Here is a 27,552-nt window from a genome sequence, read left to right on the forward strand (position 1 = left end):
TAAGAAAAAACATTGCATTGTTTGAAAGAGTTACTAAAATGGTGCCTGGGATGGAGGAGTTGTCATTTGGAGAGAGACAAAGACCCTTAAAAGTGTTTTCTCTTTAAAAAAAAAATGTTAGAGAGGATCTGATTGAGGTGTTTAAGATTATAAAAGGGGTTGATAATGGTGATGAACCATCTTTCATACTTAACAGCAAGAAGTATAGAACTAGGGGACACAAATACAGATTGAGGCAAAGTACAAAGAGTCTTCAGCTATGTTTTATTTTTCAAATAGGGTGGTTAACCTATGGAGTGGGTTGTCTTCAGATGTTGTGGAGGCAATAAATTTGAATTTAAAAGAAAGCTTCATAGACATATCGATGAATAGGGCTAACTTTAAATTTTAATAGTTTTAGTTTGGCTTAGATAATGGGACTCAAGGTGGACCAACAGGTCCCTTGTTGTCTCTAAACACTCTTATATTATAACCATGCACAGTAGTTGTGACACATGCTAACTTTTGATTTCATAATTAACTCCATTAATGTCTTCATAGAAACTTCTGCCAATCAGAAACACTGTCTCTTTAATGTGCTGCACAAGTCATCATTATTACATGCGATTTCTCCAATTTGATAGACTAGTTTTAATTTAAATCAAGATTAAATGACAGTGTAACTGATGAAAAGTTTCTCCATCTGCATTCTGATCAAATGTGAATCTAAATTACATTTAGAGAAAACAGTGACTCTTGATGGTAATATGGTGATTTTTGTTTATGGGTGCTACCACACTGTCCTTTGTTACACTATCAATACTATAGAAGATACAAGAATTAAGTCCTGTATTTGTAGATAATCTTAGAAAAGAATATATTATTTTCCTCAAGTTACTAAAATAATATTAAAATTCTGTACTCTATATCGAGTACTATATTTAATTTGGCAGCAAAAAAAGGGTTAAAAAATAGCTAGTGCAGATTTAACAAAAACATGTTTTATTCACACAAAACCAGTTTTACAGACTTAATTAATTCTATTAGAACAATGTACCATTCATCACCATGTGACAAAAAACAGGAACTTAGAATAACCACTAGAGGTGTGAAAAGTGTGATTTTATTTTCATCAGTTTTAAGTTTGGTTCCAAAACTAATGTCAAAGTACTTACACATAATAAATTTTGATTTTACAAAACTCAGTATAACTAGCTTACATCACAGAGTGCAATATGGACAAGCATCTAGTTAAATCCTAGAGGATGGTAGTACTTGACAAGTGTTCTCACTTAACTTCCAAGGTTAATTAAATTGACAGAACAAATAAAGTTGCAGTACACATGACTTGTTTCAACATTTAAACACTGAGGTATTTATGTACCCCTCTTCTTAACTTACACAAAACTTTTAACCTTTTTTAATTGTAAAATTCAGTTCATGTTTGAAAGACAAGAACATCTTAAGGTAGAGAAGTAACTAGAAAACTGTAAATTTGTATTGACAGTTATCAGTGGACCACTCAGACCAATACTAAAGTTGGTTGAACTGTTTATCACAAGTTATTAAAGTTTCAAAATTATATAAAGCACTTTCAAATCTTTCATAGATAAGCCATTCAACTCATACTTAAAATAAAGTAATGTATACCTAGAACCATTTTATTAGCTTTCAAGTTGAAGAGATAAAACTTGGTGTTTGACCATGAGTCTCACATTTGTTAGATTTGTGAAAACATGCACACACTTCAAGACTGTCAAAGTTCACCACTTGAATGGAAAATAGTACTGTTTTCTTTAAACAGAATTCACTGTCGATTATAACAGCTCCTCATCACTGTTTATCAGTGTTTTTTATAGTACTCGGGATAGTTACTGTGAGGCACCAACAGATAGGTTAGTCAAAACAACTTCCCAACAGCCACAATCCACAAGGTTTCATTTTACTGGTATTCAAGTGTGTGAAATATCCAAACACAATTATCAATACTAATAATAGTCTTATAATGTAAAGGGGCCATACTATAATGTGTATTGCTATAGCACAGGTCTTGGTGTAACACGTAACTCTCACAGACCCCAAAATTCTAAGCTGGGCTAAAACTTAACTAATCGTTATGTCTTTAATTTCGAATATCCAGTCAGTTATGACAAATTGGTTATTCTAAAAGTATAAATTTTAATCTTTGTTATTAATAAACCAATTCTGCAATAATATTCTTAAATTATTGTGGATATCATCATCTTCACATCACTTATCATCTGTAATGATATTTTGAAACATTAATAGACATCTAGGAATAATACGGGTTTATGATTTTACATGTATGGTTGGTTTTCAGGTTATGGTTTATCAGCTGTCTACTGTAAACTTCTGAAAAATTAATTTATTCACTATTAAACTTTGGTACAAAACAAGAACATGGTTAGTTAAATGTATCCTCTACATAATAAGATTAAGTGTCTGTGCATGTATCACACATTTCATGAACAATTTGTTATTCTGACTTCTATGTGGTACTAAAGGAGTTTTCTTGGTCCCAAAAGTAAAGTATTTCATCCCAACCCTTGGAGGTTTCTCCTAAACTACTAATTCACAAACTACTGAGTAGTACCAGATGAAACATTTTGACCATGCACAAATGTAAAATATTTCATGCCACTGTTTAGGGAATCTGGGCATTTTGCACAAACTCTTTTGCAAGTGTTCCCTGAAAGTGAGCCCCACATTTGGCACTAATTTATGTTAGAGCACACAAGTAAGCCAACTAATTACTGTTTCTTTAAATATGTTAAGATAATAAAGTGCACTAGTAGTTCAAGCTGTGAATTCATGTGATATAGGCGTAATTAAATGTTGGCCATAGGCCCACTGGTTTATTAATATTAAAGACAGGTCTCTAAAAGGTAATTGGCCAACAATGTTTCCATTACATGACTTAGTAAAAATCTAAAACCACTGTTTTATTATATGATTTAACATTTACTAACAATATTATATTATGTGAGATACTAAAATGTAACACCTTGACTGGTTTGGGTTTTGAGAGTAGCACAAAGCTACTCAAGGGCTATCTGTGCTAGCTGTCCCTAATTTAGCAGTGTAAGACTAGAGAGAAGGCAGCTAGTCAATCACCACTCACTGCCAACTCTTGGGCTACTCTTTTACCAACGGATAGTGGGATTGACTGTCACATTATAATGCCCCTATTGCTGAAAGTGCAAGCATGTTTTGAGTGATCAGGTTTCAATCCTTGCGACCCTCAGATTACAAGTCAAGTGCCTTAACTACCTGGCCATGCTGGGCAACACAGTGACAGTTTTTTCATATCCACCAACAATATTTCATTACATGACTTGTTTAAACCTAACACTTTCAGAGTTTATTAATGTGCTTTCACATCTGCCAACAATATTCCCATTGCACAATCTACTTAAACAATAGTTTTAGTGTTTATTTGTGTGCTTTTATAACTACCAATAATATTCAAGTTACAAGACTTATTATCTGACTAATGCTGTCCTTGTACATGTTTTCCAGACATCATCAATGAATTAGAAATATTTGGAATGTTAATACTCAAATTTACAACTCATTCCAAGTAATTCTACAGCTATTAAAACTGTATACATTTTAAAAGTACTTTAAAAATACATGAGAACTAACAACAGGTTCTGCATTCAATTATATTTATTTCCCAATAACAACAGAAAAACCAGAAATGGGCCTAAAATAGGTGTGTAGTTTCTTATAGGGAGACAGATGACTGTTGGTTGTATACAGAGACAAGCTCTCACATAACTTGATGTGACCCCATTGACTGCTCTGACTTTGGTACTTTAATTGGCCTACACTAGCAATGTTGCACATGCAGTACTGTGATAATTTTGAACTAAACTGTGAGATGTAGACATAAAGTAGTAAACTTCAGTGAATAGATTTTAATGTTTTTATATAAACAAAGAATCAACACACAACAGGAGCCCACTAACAGCCATTCCTGCCAAACAACAGGCAGGTAAATGGAATATTCTTTAACATGTACATTTTTCACATGCCCATAAAAGTATAAATATTAAGTTTCTAACCATACACTACAGTAAATTCATATTTCTATTGTCTATAAAATAGCTTCACATCTTATGAAAACCATCCACTGATCCACAATACACTGAACTATATTCATGTGTGTGTGAAGTTTGTCCAAATCTTTGAATTAACAGACAATATTTAAAGTTTAAACAGTTTTGTCCATTCACAAGGTCATCAGATCATTTATAATTATACATGCATGACATTGAATCAGAACTGCTAACAAAACATTCATGGATGCTATGGTAACTCACATGAACAAGCTCATCCGTGACAGTAATAGAAAACTGGCACAACTTGGAAATTATTTTATGTAGATGAAAAAATATTTCAACAAAACACTAAACTACCACTGAAATCTTTGTTCTGTATGCCAATTTGCTATTATATTAAAACAATGTGCTTCAGTGTACAAGTATGTATATAGTGATATTACATCAACCATACATAAAGTCACTTATTACATTAAATAAAAACTGCTACACACTTAGTCTTACTTAAAATGCCCATATCATATCTATTGTGGTACGTTGAATGGACTAAGACACAATGATTCACCCTAATACATTACATTACATTATTTGTACTTGACCATCTAAAGCTCACAGTACCAAAACTATTACCCCTATCAAACCTACCCTGAGTTACACCATGAATAGTACAAAATGCAGAGTTATGTATATTTTGTCTAATAATCTTACAGATTAAAACAAAATTACTGATAAATCTCCTTTTTTCCTCATTTAATTTGACAAACACAAGTAGAGGTATGAAATAAAAACCATTTCGTCTATCGTTCGCTGCCAGGCTCTATCAGAGTTCACTATCTTTACATCAACTTTTCAAATATTTCCTACACAACAATACCAATGATAAATCCATGTGTTCCTAACCTTGGGACTGTTTAACTAATGTATTAAAATGAATCTCAAATGTCTTTTATAAAAAAAAACTATACAAGTTATTTTTTATACTATAACTCTACAGGGCTGGTCAAGTTGACCAACCTTCTAATCACCATAGAAGATTAAGAAATAACTAAAAATCAGGAAACCACAAATGTTTATCCTAACTAGCTAACAGCTTGTAACAGTATATATCTATTTATACTTAATTTATTATTTTACTGCCTTCTGATCCATGTCTAACTAATAATCCTGCTACACAAGTTGTAAATTACTCGCCAAACAAACAGCTCACATAACTGTACTAAATTATGTAATGGACGAGCTGCTTTCAAACTTGTCTCACAAGTTTTTATTATTTCATTATCTAACCTTTCTAGTTTCTAATTTTTACATTTTAGTTATGTTTATAATAACAAAGATTAGAAATAATTATTTACCTGGGTTTCCACATTTTTTACTGTCAATTATTCCTGACACTTAACTCTATTTTTATATACTAATGGTACTACTACAAATAATTTCTATTTAACTACATAATACACTAAAGAACACAAAATAATAAAATGTAAAAACACAACTATTATAATTTTTCTTGCTCACTTCACTGGGAATGTTTACAACTGGAAGTGAAATAGGCAGTTCTCTGTACAAAAAACAATATAATATAATGCATGATTTGATGCACTAAAACTATGGCTTTCAACTAGTTGTAAAAAATATTGTATTAAATATCAGAGGGAAGTACTGTTAATTTATGAAAGACTAAGTGATAGGTTGGTGTGGTAAGAAGGCCTGATTTTCCATTTGATCGCTCTCTGACCAAATAAGATTGATGAGTTTAAAATCATACTTTGTCAGAGGGGTGGTAGATAAATCAGTGTTAGGAAGAGCTCTTACACCTAATTAGGCAGGAACCTAGCTACTATTTATGTAATCTATTAAGGCTCTCTTCATGGCAAGTGAATAGATTAATGTAATTAAAATAATGTTTGTGCATAAATTATGTTAAATGTGCCTCCTTAAATAATTTCATTTTTCAGCACTAATGATAACTATCTTTTGCTATCTGTGTATCAAGTGATATTCAAACTTTTACTGGTTTGTCATGATGACAAAATGCCCACTTGAAGTGAAAATGTATCTCAAGATGGCTGACTTTCTCAGGTCAAAACGTTGTTCTCTACTTTAATAAAAGTTTTAATACCCATACCACCTGTCTTGAGATACATTTTTACTGGTTTTTGTCTGTAAAACCAAATTCTACAATATGTCCTAGCTTCCACAAAATGTTTGTGGAAAGTTTCCTCAAATATTGTACTTACAGACCAAGATCATCCAATACTTTATCCTAACATGTACAGTTGGAAGGGTCCCATTCAACACAATATTAAGTATTTGATGTTAGATTTATCAACTATTCATACTACCCTATGCTCCTGAGAGTCTGTAACAGATTTAATACACCATACACCAGTATACTGAAACACAAAATATGTTGATGTGCAACTTAATATTCTAGAAGTTATCAGTGTGTAAACTACACAGTGGACAAACTTATTTTAATTCTTCACATGAGCACGACCTTGCCAAGAGTCCAGCACAGACATACCTTAATTACAAATATATTGTAACACGTCCAATTTGTTGTACACAACAGTCTTGTATTAAAAGGCTGCCATGTTTCATGTAGTAAATTTGGAATTATAGTAAACAACATATACTTATGTGGGGTAAGTCGCCTGGGTTAATACACTGACAATATTTGAAATTCCTCCATGGGTTCTGACGGTATAACTTTCAGATTTTATGAAGCATGTCTAATTTCACTAAATAATAAATTTATGAGAACCATCTACTTAGATTCTGCATTTCAAAATATACTTCAAATGTGAAATACACTGATGAATTCTTTAAAACACATTAGTAAACTGATAACAATAAAAACTGAAAGGGTTACTCTTAATTATGCTACAAATTATACACACTTTCATGTTAAATGAGGCCCATAAAAATGATTTGAGTTTCTCATAAAGTTAAAGGTTTAATTTATTTACTGTAAATCTTAGACAAAGTCTGCATCTAAAACAAGCTTCATTATACTAATCAGTGATTAATAGTGGTATCACAGAAATTTAAAGAACTTTAAAGCTTTCATTTTCAGATGACCAGTGGGTGGTTAAACATGGGATTCTGGAAACATACTACATTTACTTAAATTATTTGAAAACCACCTGATGAATGATACAGTGAAATAAGAAACATCTTCTTTCTTCTCTAACAAATGTATGATTAAATCACTAAATCAAAAGCTGCATGACATGAGAACACAAGATTTTCCTTGAAACACCTGAAGTATGAATTTTATGCAGGAATGAATTTTTAACAACTGTTTCAGCCTTCTTATGAAGTAACAAAATTAATTTGATTATTAAATAATGATCATTATTTACCCTCTGTGGGGCTATCATGAACAGAGTCAAGAATTTCATTTACAAATTCTGCTAAAGTGGAATCTGGTTGTGAATGTGTTGTCAGAAAGGGATGTTTTAAAAGCTGGCTGTAGTAAGGCCTTTTCTTGTAATCCTTTTGTAGGCTGAAACATAAAAAGTGAACATGTTTTACAAGTTCAAACTTCTTGCAAATAAGTTTTAAACAAATTTAATACTAAAAATATAGGATATAGATAGTAGAAAATCAATAATAACTTCTACATATTAAATTTATAATATTATCATTATAGTTCCCTTATAAAATAACAGGCCGAATTACAAAAACATTCTTATTCCAAGAAGCTATATTATTCAGTGGAAGTTCTAAGGTTTCCACAAGACAGTAGTGTGAAGAACTTATCCATATAATGACATATCTACCTACCTGTAGTATATTGTATTTAAAGTAATTAAATCAGTGGCCTATCTAGACTACACACACACACACACACCCTTCTGTAGTGTTAATTATGCCCACCCTTCTGTAGTACCATCTACAATCACCCTTGATGTGGCTGTCCTTGAAACCCTATTTCTGATTTTAATTTTGCACAACTTTAATGATTTATGTAGCATCCCATGCATGCACACTAAGTATAAAACACCTGATAAAAACTAGGATTTGAAATATAAAAGGATAACACATTCCAGTCACAAGGCAACAACAAGTTCTTAATCAACCAGTTAAGTTGACAATACAGAAATGTATCCAATACCTTAATGTGAACCAAGTGTGGAAAGTAGTCTGGTGTAAAGAACATTCACAAAAGACAATACTATCCACTACCATAACATGTATTCAATTGTGGGAAATAACCTGGTACAATTGTTCATACCCACATCTTTTTTACTGACAACATATGCAGTATAACATTAGATAAAAAGGATATCTTCTTTCACTATATAACAACAGTATAAGACCAACTATTTCAGTTGGTGTTATTACAATATTATCCTAGGTGGGTATTCAACAGGAAATAGCTCAAACATTCTTCTACTACAAATGACCAATGAAATGTATATACAAATTCAACAGGTGGATATTTTAATGTCTATCATTACACTGAATGATAATTTATTTCATGTTTCAAGCCCAATAATTAGTTAATTAGGTATAACACAACGAAGTATCTTAGCGACCAAAATACTTCAAATGTGAAGTAGTTTCTCACCACTGATTAATGAAGTCTTCAAACTCGTCAGTGAACTGATGATGAGGAAGACTGGGAGGATCGTCTTTAACTACCTGCTTCAACTGTTCAAACGGAGTTCCCCATGTTGAATATGGAAACTTCCCTGTTGCCAATTCAATCTAAGTATGTAACAAGGTAGAAAAAAACATTTAATTACTTAAAATAATGTTACTGTTAGATCATGGAAGACTATTATGGTCACAAGGTCCTCAACATAATACGAGCTCTATTTTGGATTATTTGGTTGTAAATATTACCTATCTCAGGCACTTTAGAGGGATGACAATCTTAAAGGAAAAACTGAGTTTAAGAACAACAAGAGTTTTGAGCCAGTTATTTTTTAAACTTTTCGATATAAAGCACCATATTCTTAGTTAATTTTTAAAAATTGTGGAAATACTTGTCACCTAAACAATGCCAAGCAATTCATTTCTAACACTCAAATCTATTAAACGTCAAAACAACTAAAATGAATTATATGAAAAATGTTCTTAGGAAACCTCATACTTAAGTGACAAGTGACTGGTACTTATGTCAGTATTTATCAGCCATTTTGCTAATCTTCCACTTTGCTGACAGAATGAAGATTTTCAGAGAAAAGTTCATATTATGACCAAACGCTTTGAATTTATCAAACATGTTACTAACAGTATTTTGCGACTTGGGTCCTTGTTGTTTCCCAAACAGTCGTGAATAACAACTTTATAAACAATCCACACTCTTTTTCAAGTTTCCTCATTCTCCTTTTGAACTGTTCATCTGAAGTCAATTTTCTAATCTGAGGCCCAACAAAAATCTCTTCTTCTAGTTTCACTTCTGAAAGAGCTAGAATTGTCCACATAGATACTTGAAACAATCGCCATCTTTGTCTAAGGCCTTTACAAACTGTTTCATCAAGACCAGATTAAGTGAAGTGAAGGTAATAGGACTTTGTGTCAACCAAACATTCATGTTAAGTGTTTATCTATCTTGGTATCAGGTTTACTCTGTGTGGTCATTGTTTCTTTATCCAGTGCTGATTTCATACTCTACTGTCCCATTTGCACAAAAATCATGGAAACTTTATATAACTGGATTGTTGACCCAACAACATACAAAGGACTTTTAAGTCTCCACAAAGTAGCCAAACACATTTTTGTACTTCACCTTATTAACCCCACAGCACAGCTGCCATGTTTAAACACCTTCTGTGCATGCTACTGAGTTACATTCAAAACTTAATTACACTAATTTAATATGAATGTATTTTAATGTGGTTAATTTTATCAAGTATGTTATAACTTAGTTTTATATTATCCATGTTGTATTCATTTATTTTAGAAAAGAAATATTTAAAACAGTAATTAAAACTGCAGTTTTTGCTATCATGCCATTCACGTACATTACAAGTCTAAACTTTGTATGATAATGTGAAAAAATGATGTAAACTATCAGCTCCACCTGCCTTTCATTAGCATCTATAATTTCATGATGGGATTTGACATTCTAATATTTCTGTGCTTAAGGTCAGCCATATCCATTTGTAAAATCAGAGCTTTGTTGCCAAATGACAGTTTGAAGCTGATTGACCTAATTATAAACAATAAAAGGAGCAGATTTCACACTGTTCAATTATAGCTTGAAGATACCTCTACCAGTGTATAAATATGTAGTATGAAATATAAAAGAAGGTTAGTCCATTGTTCTCTTGAGGGGGATGCAGTGCTTGGCAAGTGTTTCTTCTCCTTACATGTATTAGTTTGCTAAGCAGTTAGTGTGAATTCAGGTTTTATGTTTGCATTTCAATTAGTTATGTATTGTCTGTGTTTCAAATTGCATATCTGAAAAATTTATGATTGTATATATATTTAACTTGATGTAGTATGACTCGTGGAAACACTGAACCAAAATGACGTCATTCACGTGTGCAAGCATTGGTAAAACAATTTGTGCACAACCTCTGTCCTATAACAACTATAGAATACCATCTGGATAAGATGGCATACACGTGTCAATAATAAAGACAAAGAACTGCAAAGAAATATTTAAAATTAACTATAAGTGAAAAGAAAAAACACAAAATTATGTAATTAACAAGAAGTTTCTAAAGTATTCTATAAAAATTCAAAAAGTACATATATATTTCCAGATTAATTTTAAACATTTCATCACACTCACCATTGATGATATGTAGTATTAATGATATAATTGAGAAAATAGAAAATAAAATAAACATTTACTTTAAAAAACATCTGATATTCATTTAGAAATTTTTAGATATCATAGAAATGAAATGTGAAAGCTGTAAGATAAGAAATAGTATTATTTCATGATACTAATATTAAATAAAAATATGAAATTTTTTAACTTACCATTGTTATTCCCAGACTCCATATATCAGAACGAATGTCATACCCACGGCCCTGACGCTCTGGATTTATTCTTTCAGGCTGTTAAGAAAACATAGATAACCTTAAAATTAATTATACTGGAAAGTAGCATATCGAGCATGAAGGTAACTTCATAAATAATGTAAAGACATTAACTCTTTCAGTTACATGTTTCTAAATAAATTCTTCAATTCCTTTCAAAGACATTTTAATATTTCACACACACACAGACAACAATAACTATTATTAAATAACAGAAACTTGAAGAGTTATGTCCTATGAGAAAATATTAACCTGGACACATCCTGTATTACAAACATACGTGAACATTAGAAAATTGTTTCACCACATTTGTTACATTGATCTCTCTTCACAAGTTATTAAGGATCTTAACTGATAAACATTTCTGTAATGACTACCAAAATTCTAAATGTCCACAACTTAGTATTTCAAAGATGGCTTTTCATTATTTTTTTATACCTGCTTTCATGAAATTTTCTGAGTTTCATGATTTAGCTTTCTTACTTACAGCCATGTAAGGCTTACAACCAGCTTCTATGGTCTTAGCCAAGGAGTCCACTAACTGTCCCGAGATCCCAAAGTCACACATCTTGACCTCTCCTTTTCTGCTGATCAAGATATTAGAAGGCTTTACATCACGATGCATGACTCCCAAGTTCTTATGCAGATAACGCAGAGCACTTACAACCTGTTAACAAACACATATTAAAGTTAAGTAATATATAATAACTAATTGACTCCTTGAACTGAATCAGTATAAGATGTATGTATGTGTGTGTGTATTTTTCTTATAGCAAAGCCACATCAGGCTATCTGCTGAGCCCACACAGGGGAATTGAACCCCTGATTTTAGTGTTGTAAATCCGTAGACATACCGCTGTACTAGCAGGCAGATATAAGAAGCAATAAGAAAAACAAAATTATTTATTTTTATAGCCACTTCATTTGTTTTACTTCCTATTCAAATTTCTTCATATTTTTAAGAATCTTATAGATTTTAAAAGTTTCATTTTCTGTGAAAAAAGCTGCACTATCAAGATGCATCATTACTTACATTAAATTCCACTGTATGTTAGAGTCCTACATACATATCCTTGTAGCTAATGTCTTAACCACATCTATCTTTAGCTAATGACCACTGTGATCAGTTTAGTACCAAGCAAACAATTTATATAAAATAGAAGTTAATTTGTACAATAGTTGTTAAACTATACTATGACTAATCTTCCCAAATAATGATGCAGTTTCAAATCTGCTTGCATGTAAGTTCAGCTCTCATTATTCCTTCTGAATCAGTCATCACAATATACCAACAACTTGCTTGGACTCCAATGTTTCCCTTCACCAAGCATGATTAGCTATTACAACATTATAAAACAAACTCATGGAAGGCTTGTAACATTTTCTTATACAGATGTTAAAAGACATGTTCACTAAAGGTTTTCTGATTTCCCTCAAATTAAATAACTCAGAGTTAAGGTTTGATTTGTTTGGTTTGGAATTTTATGCAAAGCTAAATGAGGGCTATCTGTGCTAGCCATCCCTAATTTAGCAGTGTAAGACTAGAGGGAAGACAGCTAGTCACCACCACCTACTGCCAACTCTTGGGTTACTCTTTTACCAGCAAATAGGGGGATTGATCATCACATTATAACGACCACATGGCTGAAAGGGCAAGCATGTTTGGTTCGACAGGGATTCGAACCCGCAACCCTCAGATTACGAGTTGAACACCTTAACCCACCTGGCCATGCTGGGCCCAGAGTAAAAGGTATGTTTTCTTATAGCAAAACCAAATCTAGTTTTCTGCTGTGTCCACCAAGGGAAATTGAACCCCTGATTTTAGAATTGTAAATCCAAAGACTTACCCCTGTCTCAGCAGGCAACTTAGAGTGAAGGAACAAGTTTTAAGTGCATCTATGGAGAATATGTAGTCAAGACACACTTGCTACATTAAAACACTTTTATCGATAAACATGAAAAACATTTTGGGAAACAGCCCTTCATTAGTTTTCAACCCATATTCTACACAGGTAGTTCTCAATATGTACATAGAATGTAGTTTACAGTCCATACAAGTCTTTTAAAATCTTTAAAATTGGTAGTTTCATGAAGATTTTTAAAAATTTCCTGCATAATACACTGTAAATGAGTGTATTAAATGTGATGAAAAGTAAAAGAACCTAAATACTGAGAGCTATAAAATACTACAGTTCAATACTTGTGAAGACTAGTGTAATATTTCATAGCTTATATAATTACATCAACAAGTAAACACATTAAACAAAATTAGGTTGGGAATTACTGATAAAAATACCTTGAGCAATGATGAAGAAATTCAGTTACAACCATTTTATCATTTGCTGTTGAACATTTCTTAATACAATTAGTTGATTACATAAGAATTTTAAGTAGCTGACAGTTTAATGTTCTACAACTAGTTGTTTATGTAAGAACAACCTTTAGTATATGAGGGTTTAAGGTGCTACAACTAGTTGTTCATGTAAGAACAACCTTCAGTAGATGACAGTTTAAGGTGCTACAACTAGTTGTTCATGTAAGAACAACCTTCAGTAGATGACAGTCTAAGGTGCTACAACTAGTTGTTCATGTAAGAACAACCTTCAGTAGATGACAGTTTAAGGTGCTACAACTAACTCTTCTTGTAAGAACCTTTGGTAGACAATAATTTAAGGTGCTACATATGTCTACGGTGTTAATGCACTACATACGTCTTCTAGTCTGCAGTGTTATTGCACTACGTACATCTTCTAGCCTACAGTGTTATCGCACTACGTACGTCTTCTAGCCTACAGTGTTATTGCACTACGTACGTCTTCTAGCCTACAGTGTTATCGCGCTACGTACATCTTCTAGCCTACAATATTATCATACAACATACGTCTTATAGCCTAGTGTTAATGTACTAGATATGTCCTGTAGCCTACAGTATTAAGTCTACACACACTAATTTCAACCAAACAATTCACTGTCCATAGTATACCATTCCTAGCTGTCAAGCTGACTAAAGTAAAAAACAGATTTTATGTCATAAAAGAATCAATTCACATGTAGCACATACACTTCGATTTCTTTAAAAGGTATGTAAATAAAATCAATTTCAAAATGAATCATTGTATTACAAGGATGATGGGTTTTACTTCAGACAGACAACTGAATCACAGCCAATGATGTTAGTTTAACCACTTGTTTTTCCTGCAAAGAGTAACTGAAATTTTTTATAGATTTTTAACAACTCTAGCTTCAGATGATTGTACGAGAAATTTGTCAAGATTTTAATACTAAAAATAATTTAATCACCAACAAAATATTTCATCACTTTAAAACTATCACTGTAAATAGAAATTAAATATTTTAAATTTTAACACATGTTGAAATCAAAACAAAAATACAAACATACAGCATATGCAATCTGTCCAAGAATGTTTTCAGGAATGGTTCTATTAGCCTTGTACACCAACTGGGAAAATTTGTCCAGAGAAGTATCTATTACTTCCATACAAATCCACACGTCGCCCTGAAATGAGAATGAAATCACTACTCACTCCATGGGTGTGTCTGTATGCGTCTCTCTCTCTATCATTAGTTTCATGTATTTATTTTATAGAGTAACAGAAGGCACATGTTTGATAATTTACAAAATTTAGACTTATAAATATTATACAGAAGTGCCAAAGAAAATCTCTAAAAAATGTCCATACACCAAAAACTGTTTTGACCTTTTGACAATTAACTCTCATCAGGAAAGATGAAACCATCGCTCTATTGTTTGTTTTTTATCTTAGCTATACATGTTGAACTGTACGTAATTTAGTAACCTTTGTTGTATTTTATTGACATGTCACAACCATGAGATACTGATTTGCATTTTGTGTTACAATAAAGTAATAAATAGTGTTTTCTGTAGCAGTAGCTATTGCAAAAATACATCATATATGACTGACAGTTTTTGCACAAGGTGTTTTTTTTTTCATCATAAGACCTAATACATTATTAATTATAATTGATATTAAATACATTTTAGATATGAAGTGTTTATTCTTGAAAAAAACAGTGCAATTACAAATTTTGGAAAATTATAACAATATATAAATAATTACCTACTAATAAACTAAAAATATTTACCTACTGATAAAAAAATATTAAATACAGAATTAATGGTCACAGAATCAATTATTACAAAAAATAACCTTTACAGCACAAGTGAGAATTTAAAAACATAGTATTTAATAAATTAAAATTACCTAAAAATGCACCAATTTATGACTCGGCTCTAGCTTCTAACAATAAAGCCATGCTTCACACAACACTGCTATTCTGTCATTGTGTATCATAAGTAACCTTACCAGTCCCTATAACAATTAACTTTTTTTAAAATAAAGTTCCCTTATTTTGAAGTTATATTTCAAATTTTAAAACACTGGAGCTCTCGAGTGTATACAAATGAAGGATATTACAACACATTATACTATAGCATCATTCACCTGTTAGTTTCAGTGAATCGTTAATACCCAAAATTAAAAGGTGAGACATAAAGCTCTGATACAACTACAGTTTTTAACTACTTGAACTCAATAATCTGTTATTTAGACGTTCATCAGTAGGGGTGTCATTCTGAGGCTTGCTTATAAGGACAAGGGGAAGTGTTGAGTCTAAAAATTAATAAAAAAAACCTTCAGCTTAAAAAATAAGAGGTCATTTAAGTGACCAACTAAATCACTTGCAAGTCTAGAGTTTAATCTCTATATATGTCATAAAACTGACAAGTTCCTCATTTACTCATTAAGATATTTTGAAAAGGTTCAAGCAAATCACAAAACAGATTATTTTTACTTGTATTTTGAAAAACAGAAATATGTAAATATGTAAACAGGCAATATCTCCCATTTGTGATAAGCAACCCATTTGAAGTAAAAATGTATCTCAAGATGGCTGGTATGGTTATTAATACTTTTACTAATAAAGCAGAGAACAGCATTTCAACCTTCTTAGGTCATCTTCAGGTTAACAAAAAAAAATCTTAATATGACCTAAGAAGGTCAAAACACTGTTTTCTGCTTCATTAGTAGAAGTGTTAGTACCCATACCAGCTGTCTTGAGATATAAATATCTCCCACCATTCCATCAACAGAGAACAGTTTCTCTCTCTCCCTTTTTTTTTTTTTTGTCCTACATCAACTACAAAATACAACCACTACTAAATCTGTTGTATTCCAGCCAATCAGTACTGTGTTAAAGGCCCCATCAAACAACTATGCTCTTCCAATGACTGGTAAGATGTAGGGTGAGATCACCTCAAAATCTGTATTTATTTGTATATGGAAAACAAACTGTAAATATTGTTTATGAAGAAGCTTTGTTACAGTTTGACAATTTTTAAAGTTATCTTTAAAATATTAGTTTGAAGTATATGATTGCTGTTAAAGAATCCAGGATTTTTCATACTTTCACCCTGAATCTGTTTAAATATTCAATGTTTTCTGAAGCATCATCCTGACAAGATAGTTTGAGATTGGCTCAATAGCATGAAATTAACCAACAGACTTTACAAAACAGAAACAAGGTTAAGTACAATTATGACTCCCATAGGACTCTCCCCATAGTTCACTGTTTAAATACAACTTTTCATTGAAACTACCCCAATATGATCAGAGTTAGGATACAAACAAACACACAATTAATGATTTTACACACACACATTGATAGCTGGATTTTATGTAATATATTTTCCTTTGCTTTCATTCATCAGTTCTTTAAAATGTCCATACTTAGGTCCTGTAGTACATCAACGTCATTACTTAGGTACTGTAGTATATAAACGTCCATATTTAAGTACTGTAGTATATAAACATCCATATTTAAGTACTGTAGTATATAAACATCCATATTCACACTTATAGAACTCACTTATCAACTGTAAAAACTACATATTTTGTACTGTAGTATATAAACATCCACATTCACATGTATAGAACTCACTTATCAACTGTAAAACCTTTATATATTTTATCAGTTTTCACTTCCTGTTTTGTTAACTAATCTTACAAAAACCATCAAAATAACATCCATGAAAGAATGAATTTTACCTTCTGAAAATGCTTAGAGTAGGGGATATTTTGAATCTCTATATTTGTTTTTTGATCTGACACAACTTTTAACTCTTTCAATACGAGCTTGGTCAGTTTGACCAACCATGACCTCTTTGTAAGCATTTAAAGTCTTTATGGATTTAATACTTCTAACTTTCAATACAGTGTGTATATATTAACAAAATTTGGCAGTCTTTCAGTTACCATTACAAGTTTTCCCACATACAAAAAAATCATATTTTTATACTGAAGTATTTGTAATAAACTAAAGATTTCTCCATGAATATACTGAGTTTTTGTCTTGAATCATCTGTATGCAGAGCAATTTTCACATTAAGATTAAAAATACTTTTCTTCATCTCAAAATTCTCAAATTTTATTTGTCATTCCTAAAACTTTCTAAACACATTTCAAACGTTTTTTAGCAAAACTTTGTATTCTGCGTTATTTTCTTACCCTAATTCAAAATGGGATCAGTCAATTTGACCAACCTTGTAACCACCAAAAAGAAAAAACATAAATCACGACTTCAAATTGTATTAAGAATCTACTTCATTTAACTGAAATAGTTTTAAATTGGTAACGGTACACGTCTATTTATAATTAAAATTTATTGTTTTATTGCTCTTTTGAAGTCTAGTTGAAACTAACCACACCATCATAAGTTGTAAATCTCTCAGGATGCATGCAGCTAGTATTATGTTTATTAAATTACACTACCCACAAGTTACTCCTGTGTGTGCATCATGAAACATTTATATATTACTATAATTTAATTTACCTAACCTAATCCTAACTATCCAAACAAAATCAATCTTTATATTTTAGTTGCTTTTATAATAATAAATAACAAATAAATATGAAAAACAAGAAATATAGTTCCCACTCTTCTTTCTTCCTTGTCAGTGACAGTTATTATGGTTTGTTTGACAAGTGACAACTCTATGGAGAACAGCTTACGCTTAAATTCTTAGTCTTTCAAGATTAATGCAAAAATAAAGCCAAAATGTTTTACGAAATTGTGTCGTGTGTCGCACTAGGAGAAATTTAGGATTTTTACAAATATTTCCTTGAAGAATTAGAAATTTAAAACTCATATACTATTAAAATATGGAATATTAGCTACAATTTTATGCTATACTAATTGGTATATCACAATTAGTAGTTTAATAACATTTTTAATGTAAGACATTAAGACTTTCTCCCAGGAGTGGTAAAAAACACCAGAAGAGAAATAGTTAAAAGATTGGAAAACTACAATTTTGAAACCTGAACGTGTGTCCTCAATTAGCTCCATATGAGGATTTGCTATCTTTGCTAATTTAACAAACTTATAACTTAATAAAATAGTCTAATTATAATTAACTTCTCAACAAAATAAATTACTAAACATTAATCCAGTCACTAATATAACTAACCAGGAGTGTCACAAAACAAAAGAATAAGTTTATTTTTCATAAACTATTGTACTATTATTTACATTACCCTGTAAATACAGTATTTTTAACTAGAAACAACTGTACTTTATACTACTGTACTATTATTTACATTAACATGCAAGTACATTATTTTTAACTAGAAACAACTGTACTTTATACTACTGTGCTATTATTTACATTAACATGCAAGTACATTATTTTTAACTAGAAACAACTGTAATTTATATTATTGTACCATTATTTACATTACCCTGTAAGTATGCTATTTGTTAACTAGAAACAACTGTACTTTATATTATTGTACTATTATTTGCATTACCCTGTCAGTTGATTAATTTTAACTAGAAACAACTATACTTTATAGACACATAGAAACTGCCAGCTAATAGTTTATAATTACAGCATCATAAAGTTATAGTAGAGTTGTTACCTCTCTAAAAAGAGCTCCATAAAACTGTACAGTAAATTCACAATCACCACTTCTCATAGAGATATCCAATTCCCTCAGAAGTCGCTTCTCTTCTGAACTGCTGAACGTAGCAGTAATCCTCTGTAGCACATGAAGAAAACAGTTGTAAATCATTCAAGTATCTGGAGACAGTGACATCATATTCTGTGTTCATTCTTAATGTTGTACACTTATTATCTATGAAAGATGCTACTCCCAGGTAGCTAGATTTACAAGATTAGGGTCCAATTACATGCACTGAATAATGCAAATGTTGATAGTAATTTATAAAAAAACTTAACTCTGACAATGAAAATCATTTCTGTACAGTAATGCAAAATTATTCATCAATTCTCTCTTTCTTTCTTTTTTAATGCCAATCAAATACCTGAGGAACTGCCATCTGACTTGAAATACAAATTATTATTTATTTGGCCCAAATTTAAAAATGTTTGAAAGAATATGAAGAAAAGATGTCACACACAGTAATAATAAAACACCCAAACCTAAAGTTATACATAAGAGTATAAAGTTGTAATTGTACAACTGCAAGGTAAATACAAGCTTTATATACATATCAAGGATCTGTTCAGTCAAACTGACCATGTGTCATCTGTAACACAATTCATAATGATCCTTACATTTCTGAACTTGCTACAAGTGTCTTCACAAAAGTTGATTAATTTTTATTAAAACGTTACAAATCTATAGCACACAAAGAAAATCTGACTTGTATAGAATCTCCATGGCCTTCAGTGAGTTAATATAAATGAAAGGTGGTTTTCATGTTAAAAATATCCATTACGGTAGTTTAAAATTTTCATATGCATAACCTCTAGAGCTGCCTGCATAAATATAAAAAGTTCAAAAATTTGAAATATGATAATTTATAGAATTTTCTGCTCTACACTTAAATTATTTCACATGTTTGTTCGATACATCCAGATGAATTAGAAGGCTGTACTGGATGTTTTGGTTGGTGGAGAGGCAATTTTTAACTTTATGCCATTTACAGTGTAACAGATTTACTGTTGTATACTTATTTTGATATTTGTTTCAGTTAAATATATATTTAGAAATTCATGAGACTTGTACTGCTAAATGTGTACTACAAAATTCCTGTCTATTCACTAAAGTTACAGAAGATTATCAAGTGTAACAACCAACAATGTACAATATGTTTATGTAAATACTAATGGCTGTCTGTACTGTTTCCAACTGTAGTTTCAAGAACCTCACTTAATGATTATAAAAAGGTAGTCATCACAACACAGAAAGAGACAATATACATATTGTTCGTTTGTTGCAGTTGGCATATTATAAACCTCGTAAGCTGTAACTGTGATGAACACTTAGTAAACAGAAAACTACTTAGATTCATCTGTAAAGTAGATATTCATCCTTGCTCATTCCACTTTTTGTGGTTTAATAACCATTTAAATCTTTAAATTTAGTTATAGGTTCTCAGTTGTAAGTTTCTAGTAGCTACACATCCACCAAGAACTAAATGCTGATATGTAGTTACTGTTCTTGAAATAACATTATTTACAGAAAGTATACCAAAAGGTAGTTATCTCTGAGAGTATACTATAAAATACTGAACAGTTCTCTACCTCAACCACTCTGTTATTAACACTGCTAGTTTAACATCAGGTTTGGAGAGCACTCATACATGTTTATACTGAAGCACGAAGTCATGCCACAATATTTAATCTGAAGTATCTCTGAGCAGTAAAAGTATGATTTCTAAAGGTTTATCAGGCATTATCTCAGCTCAAGGAGCCAAGACTGAATCACACTACTACTAAGTAGAGCTGAATGAGTATTAGAAGTTGATAACTGATTGATTATTGGGCTAATTAATTGATTACATTCAACTAATTTATTAAGCCTAACAGTGTTTAATCAAAGAAAAATAATCAAAATAGAAATATTTGGTACCAGCCGAAGTACCTGTTCATTGGACGGATGAAATGAAAACTTCTTTATTTCAAAGGGCAGGAAGGTTTAATAAAAATACATAAAGGCATCAATACTCAAAAGAAAGTCATATACTTTTCACAAATTCTATCAATATGAAACTAAATAGGTATCCAACCCCTCTCCAACAACCTTCTTCATGTCATCCTGTATCACTGTATTAAGTAGAGTGCTGATTAAGAAATATGGAAACATATAAAGAACAGATTGCTAAAATGTGCAAACAGGCAGATGCAAACTTAGCTTGATTTATTGGATAGTTGGAATAAGAGAAAACAGCAATATCAAAAAACACTATTTTCTAATTAATCATTTTTTCAACATTCAAAGATGTAGTTGTAATTTTGATTAACCAATTATTTTATGTGATGCTAACTAATGTAAACAAGTTAATCACTCAATAATATTACTAGATGTGATACTGCTTGTACTTTCATAGGATTTACACTCATGTGGCACTTTTATAATTGCTTGGATGACAACCAATCACAGAGTCATCCATCAGCATGCAACTTTATTCTGGAGTTGTTCATTTTATACTCATCATTTCAAACCATCAGCATGCAACTTTATTCTGAAGTTGTTCATTTTATACTCATCATTTCAAACCATCAGCATGCAACTTTATTCTGGAGTTGTTCATTTTATACTTGCAACTTTATTCTGGATGTTCATTTTATACTCATCATTTCAAACCATCAGCATGCAACTTTATTCTGGAGTTGTTCATTTTATACTCATCATTTCAAACCATCAGCATGCAACTTTATTCTGGAGTTGTTCATTTTATACTCATCATTTCAAATATTATTTCCAATGTGTGTATTTATAGATGGCTAATCTTTGGAGAAAACAACAACAATTTAGCCTTGATAAACACAATAAATAATAATAAATTAGTTTTTGTTGCATTCACTATGGAATTTGACACTATTTCTATTTAAGTACACAGTTTCATTGTGTCTCACACAGAATTAAAGATATTCCATAGTATTTTAAATTTTATTTATATAAACAATTGTTGTTCCTCTGAAGTTTTACAACAAAACAAAGAATTGTCTTACGTGGTACTTCACACAGGTGAGTCAGTACCCACACAATACAACACAAGCTAGAGAACAGCACAAACAAACCTCTACTGCCATTACTGCTCCACACAATAAAACACGAGGTAAAGAACAGCACACACAAACCTTTACTGCCCCACTGTTCCACACAATAAAACACGAGGTAAAGAACAGCACACACAAACCTTTACTGCCATTACTGTTCCACTTGGCCTGTGTAACATCTTCTCTACAACACCGTACGCACCTCTACCCAAGGTACACAAGGTTTCCAAGTCATCTGCTTCCACTTCAACTACTTGATCATTAAGTGTAATTGTTGTTCTTTTATCCAGATTCCTTGGAGGGGTGCTTCATTAAATAGAATTTGGTATATATGTTAAAAACTTTCATTATCATAAAATACTTTATATGTATAACTGGTAAATATCAGGAAGAGAAGACAGCATTATAAAAGTGTCACTGTGTAACATATACCACAAATGTCTACTGCAAAACAAGTAGCATATAGTTCACATAAGAATCATACATAAAGAAAGTACATGGGCACACCCACTTTTCTGAGCTGAAGTTGTGTGATTACATACTGTAGTATTAGCTACTAAAGTAAAGCTAAAAATAAACTTGGTAGAGACTGTATCTAATTAAATATACTTTTATTAATTTTATAGATCAGAATGCACCATTTCATCACTTGGATACCCTTTTCTAATTGGTATTTTCAGCCACAAGCCCAGTACTATTTCATGAGGTCCTGCCAAGTTTGTAAATTTAGGTTAGTCCTACACCCATATACAATAAGAACTATCTCTATAATAAAATATAACAGTAAAACTTCACATCATAAATACTCTAACAAATAGTGTTAATGAAACTAGAACTATCTCTATGAACTTTATCAATACTGTAACAGGGTGCCCTTGAAGTGCAAATATACTGCATAAACTTTATCAATACTGCACATATCAGTTGCACATACATGAGCTGGATTACACATTAATTGTTAATAGTTACCTTCATTTACAAGGATTTTGTGTAAAATAAAAGAATTTCAATCAAACATAAACTAGTAGGTATGTTAATAACACCAGTAAATTATACAAATTAATATTATTGAAGGCTCAAACCTTTAAAGACCAAAGTCAATCATTTATTATTACACTCCTGTCTGCTGAGAGATGTGAAAGGGTAAAAGTTCTTTAATGAATCTGTAATTTTAGATGTAGCATTGATTGATATCATACAGTCATCTACTGCAAGCCAAAATTTATGTAGAACCAAAGTTATGCATTCTAATAACAACAAACACTGTCTTATAGTAATTCACTTTACATAATTGTGTACAACATTCAGACTAGAAACATTTCCTTAGATTTAAACAAATTTAATGATTACTTTATAATACTGATAACCGAGTGATTTTTTATTGTTGTATTCATCAACTATACATAGCTACATTTACTGCAATTCCTTATTAATTATCTCAACAGGTTTAATAAACATTAGAAGTACATTGTACACAGAAAAATTCAGAATTTATATGAAGCATTTAAACTAATTTGTCTGTGAGCTTACCAAGTCATTCTAATTCTGACTAATTTCAGTGCAAAATTATTTTTTTATGTAAAGAATAAAAATACTTTTTATTAATATTGGGTTTATGATTTATTTTGCAACAGTTAGTGCTGGGTAAAAAGATAACATAAGAAGTTTTACAAAAAAAATGTAAAAATATATAATAAAATTTAAAATACATTTCTTTCTCTAGAACAACTGCAAATTGTAACAAACAATTAGTTATTTACCATGAACAATTTAATGGTCACAACAGTTCACATTTATTTCATTACTCTGTTTTCATACAACAAAGCCACATCAGGCTATCTGCTGATCCCACCGAGGGGAATCAAACCCCTGATTTTAGCATTGTAAATCCCTAGACCTACCTCTGTACTAGCAGGGGGGTCCATTACTCTCTGAACTATATTAACTCTCAAAACAAAGCCATCAATCACCTGCTGATATTATATCATGTATTGCTCCAGGTGAATTATCTGTATCACCTCAAAAGACTAATTTTAAATTATTAAGAAATATATAACAATAAATAAAACAAAGAATTTACCATCTGACACTGTATTATAAACCTGTTTGTACTCAGAAACATACTTTACTAAAATTCATGTAACTTTCAAATATCCACTTCATAATACAACAAATACATTAAACACTTTCAGAATGCCCACAAACTACTAGAGTTTACCTGGAATTCTACATTTCATAAAAATAGGTTAAAAACATTTTACTGCTTCTCAGAAGAATTTCTTCTGCATAAACCAATGAAGTTCTGAAAAAATATTGTCAGATTTTCCAAAACACACAATCATATGACTTAATATATAAATAGCTCTTTCTACTGGTTATAGAAATGTCCAATAGTAACGTCACAGAGAATGATAAACATTTCTTGAATGAGAGGATATATAAGGAGTATTTCAATGTGGGTTCAACAAAGATACTGATATCAAATAATTTAAAAGGTTGACTAGTCAATATTATAACACACATTTGTCTTTGGTTAAACAACCTGAAACCCTAGCAACAGAGAAGACAAATCTATAAATGATAAACCATAGTACAGACTAAGAAATTTTAAAATTATGAAATTAAAACTTTAATAACAAAACTCTGAAATATAAACTATTTTAATGCCCAAATTACTGTTTCATTAATATAAGTTACTTAATTAAAATTTAAATGTAAAATGGTCAAGAAACATATTTTTAACCCTGTGCTCCCCACACACAAGATTAATGTTTTAAGAAACATATTTTTAACCCTGTGCCCCACACACGGGATTAATGTTTTAAATGTCATTCCCATACTTAACTAACATTATCTTGTTCACACCAGGATCTTTAGAGAAGAAACAAACTACAACACTTTACAGTTATTTCAGTTTATATTTAAAGGTACGTGAATAAATATAAACTGAAATAACTGTAGTGTCAAGTGCAAGCAGACAAACACTGGAGTTAATGTTTTCCCTTCTGCTATTAGATAACATTCATAAATAGCTTGTAAGCATTTTTTGTCAAACAAAGGTGATAATTATTAAACAAGGAAAGGCTTACCTTCACATATAAGAACACAAGAACTTTAGATAAAAAAGATACTTAGAAAAAAAATATAATTATCTGACAACATTATCTAAACAATGAATTCAATACAAACAAAATGGTGAATGTTTATATTTGTCAAGAAAGGGGTAGTTGTTGTGTTATAAAACTTTTTCCATATAAATATTATTATATTATTTGATCCTCTAACTGTAAAAGAACTTCAAGTATTCCATTTTAATACTTCAATGTTTTACAATATTATTTCAGAAGAGAAAGAATCACTAATAAAAAAAAAAGTAAAAGATTTTTTGGTTTCTAGATAACAAATTCATAATTTTGAAGATCAGAACTAGTTTCTAGAATAAAAAAAAATCTATACAGTACTTCATGACATATCAAAATAGCTACAAAATACAAGCCGAGGGAGATGAAATATACAGGAGTCAAAGGTCAAAAAACTATGTGAAAACATAAGAGGTGTATTTAGAGTACATAATAAGTTTACTATCTTTATTTTTGTTCTTGTTACATGTTATGTAATCTACAAGATGAATTTCATTCATTTCTTGTGAGGATATTTCAGTTGTAAAATGTCCTAACATGACTTGTTTATAATCATCTTATCTGCAAATGCAAAAATCTTTTTTTCTGCTAACACCAGTGACGTACTACTACAGTACCAACTCTGACCACTGAACTTGTCAGTTCTCCTTTAAAAATGATCAATCACTGCATTTTAAGCCTCAAATATCTCATGTGAATGGGAAAATGTGCATCTTCTTCCATTTTGTGTTCCATAAAATTAAGTTACAAAAATAAGAATGGTAATTTGTATAACAGTAATAATCCATGCACTACACACCTCTAGTTGTATTTTTCAAAGTTTCACAAAACATACTTAGAAACACTACAACAATAATGATGTAGTAGGAACTTACACACAAGGGGCATTTCCTTCTTCTCTGTTTATCACTAATTTGGAAAGTTTCTTCCTTACTGTCAAACAAACAACTTGTTAATTAATGAATATCACATATTTTATTTTTCTACATTTGAAGGTTAAAGGTTATATAACTCAAAAGCATTACATTATTAAACCAAAAGGAAATACAACTCAAAGATAATCATTTCTATACAAGTAAATGCTTTGCCTACATTCTCTGCTGTTCTGTGAGACTTTCATATAATAAAAATAATGAATGATAAACCACCTTCATCTAATAACAATGAAATGGTGAACCATCTTCATACAATTACATTAATTAATGATAAACCACTGATCAGATAAGAAGTAACAATAACAATCCTTGCCTCCTCCCCCAATTTCATTTTAAACTTTAATTTTTTAAAGCAACTTTGTTAAACCAACAATTTTCCTACATGAAATTATGTTTCATTACAGTTAATACACAATAATATCAGTGTCATTTTTAAGATACATTTAAATAGTTATCATAATAAAATATAAATCATGTAGTAGTAATTTATCCATAATCACTATTTTTGGCAACATATTCAAAACACTATTGTTTAGGACAATACTTTCCAATTACCAATAATCAATATTTATGGTGATCCACTAAAACAAGTTTATCCAAGAGAACTTTGCAGCTATGCTTGTACATCATCTGCTTCAATTGGTAGTGATGATTGACATTTATCTTTATTAACTTTGGTGAACTTTACTATTACTAAGGTTATTTATTGTACAGTCTATTGAATGTGATAAACTTGTCTTCTTTATTATGTATTGCTTACATGAACAGTGTTGATAAAAATACATAAATCTTTTATTAATTTTCACATACTTTTAACACAAAGATTATTTTGCATCTTTGGCATGATATCTGGACTTATAACTAACACCTGCCTTGTAAATTGTATGAATCTTGTGAAATATTATACTACAGTACAGTTAGTTTCACTGTCAAACACTGGAGAAAGTGAAAAATCAATAGGTATAAAACTGTAGAATGAAGAGACAAATATAACATAAACTGCCTCTTATTTCAAGCTGCAATATCAACTTAAAATGTGTAAAAGGTAAATAATACCCTGAATTAACCTTTTTTAGTATCAGATTCTTAGATCTTTAGTCTATGTGCTACAAAAAGTTTAACTTGGAGGCAAATACTTCTAAACTACAAATTTAATACACAACCTCAACACACCACTGAATACCACATTTTCTAAAGATGACTAAGGATATATGCAGAACCAGAAGAGAGAGAAACCACATAAAAACATCTATCACGTCTTCAAGCACTAAAACATTAAAAAAAAATTAGATCATGACGATCCACAAACAAAAGGCATTACTAAACAGTTTAACAGA

At 30.8% G+C, this 27,552-nt stretch overlaps 1 protein-coding gene across 2 annotated transcripts in view; it reads right to left on the minus strand.

Annotated features, from left to right (window-relative positions):
* Positions 1-964: 964 nt before the first annotated feature.
* LOC143240746 (dual specificity mitogen-activated protein kinase kinase 6-like) overlaps positions 965-27,552 on the minus strand; it is a 34,930-nt gene continuing 8,342 nt past the window's right edge. For both annotated transcript variants that reach the window (XM_076483706.1, XM_076483707.1), the window contains exons 3-10: positions 26,156-26,213; positions 22,281-22,446; positions 19,031-19,150; positions 14,473-14,589; positions 11,560-11,739; positions 11,013-11,090; positions 8,641-8,780; positions 965-7,572 (exon numbers count right to left, since the gene is read on the minus strand). In XM_076483706.1, coding sequence (XP_076339821.1) covers positions 7,422-7,572; positions 8,641-8,780; positions 11,013-11,090; positions 11,560-11,739; positions 14,473-14,589; positions 19,031-19,150; positions 22,281-22,446; positions 26,156-26,213 — 1,010 coding nt within the window. In that variant the 3' untranslated portion in view covers positions 965-7,421. The remainder of the gene's footprint in view (positions 7,573-8,640; positions 8,781-11,012; positions 11,091-11,559; positions 11,740-14,472; positions 14,590-19,030; positions 19,151-22,280; positions 22,447-26,155; positions 26,214-27,552) is intronic.

This window comes from Tachypleus tridentatus, chromosome 13, assembly GCF_004210375.1.
Source record: "Tachypleus tridentatus isolate NWPU-2018 chromosome 13, ASM421037v1, whole genome shotgun sequence".
Taxonomy (NCBI): Eukaryota; Metazoa; Arthropoda; class Merostomata; order Xiphosura; family Limulidae; genus Tachypleus; species Tachypleus tridentatus.